This window comes from Hypomesus transpacificus, unplaced genomic scaffold, assembly GCF_021917145.1.
Source record: "Hypomesus transpacificus isolate Combined female unplaced genomic scaffold, fHypTra1 scaffold_501, whole genome shotgun sequence".
Lineage (NCBI taxonomy): Eukaryota > Metazoa > Chordata > Actinopteri > Osmeriformes > Osmeridae > Hypomesus > Hypomesus transpacificus.
The window spans coordinates 40819-48132 of record NW_025814015.1 but is presented as its reverse complement, the minus strand read 5'-3'; the positions used below and the strand labels follow the sequence as shown (position 1 = coordinate 48132).

Genomic DNA, 7314 nt, shown 5'->3' with positions numbered 1-7314 from the left:
AGCAGTGGGAATTCTGACTTCTCTTGATCGAATTTGCTGCTATCCTAATGTTTTTACAAGTATTGATAAGACCCACTGTTGACTTTCTTTAATTGTTGGTGAAAATGTGACAGTATATAATTGTTTTAACCAAAATTACAAGTTAAGATGACTGCTGGGAATTTATAGTGTTTAACATGTTCAGATATGTAGGCCCAATACATATATTTTTTGAACAGATTTGAAAACAAATGATCACAGCAAGGACCACCCTGTTTTGATGTTTCAAGCATGGACTTTAAAATAAACATGATTTAAACTTAAAAACTAAAAGTATTATTGTTGTTATATTAGCCCATAATTATGTAATTATTCTAAAAGCTATTACAATAAATAATAATATAGTTTATCTTTCTGGGTTTTATCCCCACTACACAGTCAGTTCTCTTGTCTCACTGATCAGAATGTTCCTTTTGTTTTCCAGGTACGTCCTCCCATTCCTGTCCTGACTGCAACCAACGTTTCCAGTTTGAATTCCCCTTCCTGGCCCACCTTAGGTTCCGTTGTACGAAGAGACTACAGAGCATGGCTGGCCCGGATGAGGAGTCTGGTAAGGACAATGTCAGTGAGCGCTCCAACATAACCCCAGCCAGGGCCAGCCCCAAACTAGGCCGGGCCGAGGGCTTCCCCAGCCCCCAGGACAATAGCAAACCCTCCACAGACTTTCACAACCTGGCTCGGGACCTGGAGAACAGCAGGACAAGCCCACCAAGTGACAAAGAGGCTGAGATCCGCAGCGAGAGCTCAGGGAAGAGGACGTTCTCGGAGACCGAGGAGAGGGAGGGTCCCCGAGCCCCCAGCATGCCTCAGTCCAAGTCAAAGGAGGAGCTTGCCAGTTCAGCGCAGAACTACAGAGGGGCCTACGGTCTGGAGGAGAAGCGTCCACCAGGGTCCACAGAGTCGAGCGAGGCAAAGCGAAGCGCCTTTACTGAAGTTAAGAAGTCACCGCAGAGTCTGAAGCAACACAACAGCACCAAAAACCTGCAGAGCTCCAATGCAGAGAACAAGGAAGGGAGCCGTCCCAGCAACAGTCCCCTGGAGAAGCACCTGAACATCAGGCAGGTTCTGTCAGAAACCCAGCCTCCTCAATCACGCATCGAGTCGTCGTCCATGGGCAGCGCCTTCACCTCCGTCGGCCAACAAGGTGAACAGCGGAAGAGCGCCTTCAGCCAGCCGTCACGGTCGTCCTTCTCCCAACTTCCCTCGGCCCTCGGGATGCCCCCCAAGCTGCTAGACTGCCACCCCACGGTGGGTGACACCATCTCCTCCAGCAGACTGTACCAGGCTGACCACCTGGCTGCCAAACTTCAGAGTGCAGAGCTGGGAGCCAACTGCCCGGTACCAGGTGGCATGGCCAAGCAGAGCCCCTTCCTTTACACCGCCTTCTGGCCCAAAAGCTCGGGTCCAATCCAGATGCAGATGCCGTCCACTCTCACCCTGCTGCCGCCCTCGTTCACCTCGCTCTGCCTGCCGGCACAGAACTGGTGCGCCAAGTGCAACGCCTCCTTCCGCATGACCTCAGACCTGGTCTACCACATGAGGTCCCACCACAAGAAGGAGTATGCTATGGAGCCACTAGTCAAACGCCGGCGGGAGGAGAAACTCAAGTGCCCCATTTGTAACGAGTCTTTCCGGGAGAGACATCACCTGTCACGTCACATGACCTCCCATAACTGACCTGCAGAGCTGGAGACAGAGAAAATAACTTCTCGTCTCACTTGGATTTACTGACTTTAACAGAGTGGAGATCACCTCTTAAACCTGTGCACTTGTTTTCACTTTCAACAACAAGAACAATGCTTTTTTTCTTTTGTCTGTTATTTTTCTTGATTGAGTGTTTTGAGTGTATGAAAATGCATTTTACCTTTTAAAATGAATCTATTTATCATATGAAGCACTTAAATTGGGACATAAAGGGAAGCTATGAATATGTGTAAATGTACAGTAAGTTGTATTTTATATTATATTAATACAGATATAGAAAATGATTAAAAATAGTTGCACTTCATGGTTTACATTACATTGTTTTTTCATGTCCGCAATGAAAGGTTAAATATCGACATAAATTGGAATATTATGTCTATACTTCAGAGTGCATGTAATATTAAATAGATATTGATTTAAGATGCAGTCTATACAGTTCAATGTAAATACCCGTTTTGTTTTAAATACAAAGTGTAATATTTTGTGTCAGTGGGAAATAGTTTCAGTGTTACTTCCTTTTGCTGAAATTTACTACTTGATAGTTTATCTAATCATGGTGAATGCTTTGACAATAAAATAGCTTTATTTTCAGCTGTATTTGTGAGACTTGTTTTTATCCACAACATCCACCTTCATGAGTGTTGCCATACAGTTACACATAGCACAATAGTTCTACTGTGGTTAATTAGGAAGATACATTTTAAATATACAATACATGTTTGTCTACAACAGTCTTTTTCACACAACACATAATGCTGATTTACATTTCTTTCGGTAAATGAGGGTAGGACCGAAAAAAACGGATTTGACCTTGACTAGTAAAACTGCGTTTAGCAGGCCTATTCCACGAAAACCCTATTTGATGATAATAATAATAAGCCTATAAAACTAACAATAATAATTCAAAATCACGTATATAAAAAAAAATGACAACAATTCTGAGACTGCAAGTATTAGGCCTACTTCTAAAAAGAAAACGTTATTCCCTAAGCCAAACTGTTTTCAGCAGCTTAATAGGCTATATATTCCTAATATAGGCCCCTTAAATGTATAATAGCCTATGAATAATATGTTCAAATAGCAACAGGCCCTACATTTTTTAAGTATAATACATTTTGAAATGCTACATGGTGAATTAATGTATTTCATGCCTAACACGTTTTTTCGTTAGGGTTAGGGAAAACATTCGACTGACAATTTTTTTTATCTGATGAAACATTGCTTGTATTCGCTTTGGTAACCTACATATTCTATTTTCCACACACAGCTGTCTTTTTCATAAATTATTAGGCTATATTTACATAGAAAACAATTATTTATTGGCATACTTTGAACGGAGTGACGGACGCTGGCTGCATGATGGACCATTTTAAAAGGGATGACCCCACCACAACATCATTTCCATAAGGCTGTGATGGCTTAGCACAAGAACCCATGCGCAGTGGACCTTTGTTCTGAGTCACAATACGTATCTCATCCTTAACCCGGCTGTCTTAGGCTGAATATGACACACCAAATACTTGTTTATGATTAATAGAAGTAAACATCAACGTATTATCGCGAATTTCATTTAAAACGTCTAAAAAGCCAATATTAGTATATCACATTAGTAGCTTTACATGACATTTAAAAGAAATTATATGAACATTTGTATAGTGAGTTTAAACAATAAAAAGTATTGCCGTAGGCTATTACAAACTCCAGAGCAGACGATGCCTGTTGTGAACTAGGTGTCTAAATGAAGCTCAACACTGACATCATGTGGGACCAATAGGAACTACAAACTGTAAAGAAATGTTCCCGGAGCCGCCAAACGATGACAAAATAAAGACATTAGCCTACTGAAATATGAAAGCACCATGTGAAAATAGTTGTTTGTATTTCAGTAGTATAATCAAACATATAGAACACTTGTAATCTTTGAATGGTGCCATGTTTTGTCAATTTTACATCACGATTAAATGTTTAACTTCAGTCAAAAGGGAGCTATCAATAATATTTGATAACTTCTAATGACCTATTTTATAAAAGTTTGAATTTAAACACTTATTTTGAATTGATCACTCCATTGGGGACTGGCTGTGGGTTGTTTCAGAAGTATAGCCGATTGACGTGAGTATGACATGACCTGTAAAGTGGAATTGAAAATGAGTTTAAGTTCATCACACCACAGAAGAATGTGTTGTTAACTACACTTCCAAATTTGAATGAAAAAAAACACACCGACAAGTATGTTAAATCAGGCTTTGAAATCGTGAGAAAATCAGCAATCTTCTCTGCTTGAGAATGGGGGGGCGTGTCGCCGGAAGGAGCTGAAGCTCCGCCCCCTCGAATTTCGCAACAAGATCAACACTAGCTAAATCAATTGCAGGAATCCGAACAGACCTACCTGCAGTCTCTAGAGAATGCTTTATGTGAGTGTTTTACTTTGTCTTTGTATTGTACCAGCTGAGTAACAGAATGCAACCGTCTGTGATCTGACGTAGATAGGTCTCTGTGACATAGATTGGTTGGGTTTTGCCCTGCCTATACAAAACCTGAGCTAAAAACAGGTGAGATACTGTCCAACGGTCTAATTCTACGAGACAAAGTTTTAGAGCTTTGCACATAATTTCAGCAACTTATTTCACAAGCAAATCATGGAACTTGCTTAACAGCATCATTAATGCAAGGCTGCCAACTTTTCCAAAAACCTTGGAGTGAGATTTGGTGGGGCCAACCAATATTTTGTTGTAAAGCAATGCGTGTCTCACGGCCAATGCGTGAGAGTTGGCAGCCCTGTTAATGCAATGAGGTGTCTATTGTGGTATATACTGATTTATCACACAGGCTTACTTTGCATCACATCCTGTGCCTCCTCTTGTCCACCTCCTTCAGCCCCTCCTTGCCTCCTCCCTCCCCACCTCCTTCCTCCTCGCCTCCATCGGCCCCCCTTCCAGACCCTCCTCCCCGCCCCCTCCTCCCCACCTCCTGCCTTCTCCTGCCCACCCTGTGTAATTTATGACCCCATGCTTTGCTGTTGGTGTCATAGTCCCGTTCCTAAGCCTCCCCTGACACATTTATCACTGCATCATTCAGCGCCCCCCCATGTACCTGACACCAGAACGTCTGATTGTGAGGTGTCATTTACATGCAATCCTGTGATGAAACTTCAATACTAAAGCAATGAGATACTCCAGACTTACCTGTAAGTGTACAGCATGTTTGTTCATGATAATAATCAGATAGATGCATAATTGTAATAAATATACAATCAAGTAACATGATACTACTGCCAATCCTGCTCCTATTTCATTACTGTTATTACCAGTCATCATGATCTCTGTAAGTCAAATTGACGGACTGAAAGGACTAACTTTTTACAGTCGCTTAAAAATCTAAATATACTGTCTTTTTAAAACACAGTAAGCGTTCAGTCTCTTCCCTAACTGACTGAGACAAATTTACACCTGCTGTCCCTTTTAAAACCAATCTCAGTGTACTGACATAACAGCAAAAAGTCCACATTGTTCACATCTGGGTCTCTTCCTCTCTTGTACCTGCCTAGAGACACACGCACACTCACACTCATATACACACACACTCATATACACACAGAAACACACTCACACAGTCATATACACACATTTACACATACACACTCATACACACTCTCACGCATACACACTCACAATCTTTCAACGTTTCTCTGTGGAGCTGGTACCTGTGATCCACATGCCTGCATTTCTGAATTCTTGGCGTTGCAGCAAAATAAAGAAGAGGATAGCTATTTGGGTTACACCTGTTTTCCCCCCTCAAGCTCTCTTTACAGTAGGCCGACAGAACACACTGGAGTCTCAAAACACAGCCAGACCATCAATGTAAAGCAGGGTTAGAGTATCCAGTCCAACAGAATGAAATGTAAAACTGTCAATGAAAGATCTATAAGACAGCATTGTATTGTTTTGCATGATTATGGCTTTGGAGTCATACTTGGCCCATTTGACACACTTGTGGTCCTCTATCAGATATGAGTGATGTAGTCACTGGCCAGCAATGTCAGATTTAGTGCTGCTGAGAGGTTGTTGTGCATGCTGGTGGGGGTCAGCAATGAGGAAGGGGAACTGTCTCTCTGTACTCTCTGTCTCTCTGTACATGGCCAGTGTAACACTAACCCTAACCCTAACCCTAATAGGTTAGATGAGGGTCCAGGGTCATGGCCAGTGTGACAGGTTTGTTTTGTTTGTTTGCACAAAATATGATATAAAAACATAATACAAAAACAATGGGTAAAACAGGAGCAGGAGGAGGTAAGAAGCGTGAAACGCTTATATGATGCCCTCCTCCTCTAAACTAAACAAAATGTATTATAATAAATAAGTGCTACAGCAAACTAATACTAGGTTAGATGAGTGTCCAGAGTCATGGCCAGTGTGACAGCAGGTGTGGGGTGATTCTCCTCATCCTTCAGTCAATGGAAGTCTTTTCTGAGTGTGTCTCACCTCTTCTATCAATAAACCCATTCCATACTAGTTTATGCTGTTCCAGCTTGGAAGCTGAGCAACATAATATCCACAACATGTGCCGTAGATGCCCTGGCCACACCTCTGGTTGTGCTATGGCTGGTTGGTAGTACTATGTAGTGTGGTAGTGCTATGGCAGGTTGGTAGTACTATGTAGTGTGGTAGTGCTATGGCAGGTTGGTAGTACTATGTAGTGTGGTAGTGCTATGGCAGGTTGGTAGTACTATGTAGTGTGGTAGTGCAATGGCAGGTTGGCAGTACTATGTAGTGTGGTAGTGCTATGGCAGGTTGGTAGTACTATGTAGTGTGGTAGTGCTATGGCAGGTTGGTTGCCTTCAGGGTGCAAAACTTTGTGAGGCTCAGATCAAGCATACATCTCTGTCGGGTCAACACACTCTTGCACAAGACACTTTGCTTTTAACTACTACAGGCGTGCACTTTAAGCTCCTCCCCACCCCCTCCACCAGAGGTTAAAATATAGTCCTAGGAAATCCACTGTAAAACTAAACGGAACTAATCTTTTCCCCGCTGAGAACTCTCAAGAGCTGCGCTCTAAAAGCGTTCTGGTTATGCATCATAAAACCCAGCATAGGCAGGTACAGGGATGAAGTGGGATAAATGGACAGAATAAGAGGGTAGGAAAGCCCCCCCCTTCATTCCCACAACGGAAAGAATAAAATATTAGTGTTTTTGTTGAAAGAAAATCAAATGATTGTTGAATGTGATGTGTTGTTAGGGTTAGGTCCTACTCATCTTATTCGACTAGAAGCCCAACCCTAACCCTAACCTTTTACAATAGTCAACTCTGACCTAAAAGGATTTACTTGTTTTGAAGATACTGTGTGTGTGTACGTGTGTGTGTTGGTGTTTCTGCTGTTGCAAAAGATTGTTTTGTTCTGTGAAAAGTGTGCAGGTCACCACCCTCTTGTCTTCAGTCTCCTAGGGTCAGGGTTAGGGTCAGTGTTAACCCTAACCCTGTGCGTCTCTCAGCCCCTTGGTCTCTCTTTGGCCACATTGTGTAGATGTGTCTGTGTTGTTTAACATTGTGTGTGTGCATGCGTGTTGCTAG

General features: G+C 42.3%; 1 protein-coding gene across 1 annotated transcript; it reads left to right on the top strand.

Annotated features, from left to right (window-relative positions):
• Positions 1–463: 463 nt before the first annotated feature.
• prdm8b (PR domain containing 8b) lies at positions 464–2231 on the top strand (the record flags this gene model as incomplete). The annotated part of the gene is made up of 1 exon (XM_047017211.1): positions 464–2231. A coding segment is annotated over one exon (1253 nt), but the record flags the coding sequence as incomplete, so codon positions are not given.
• Between the last annotated feature and the right edge of the window lie 5083 nt (positions 2232–7314).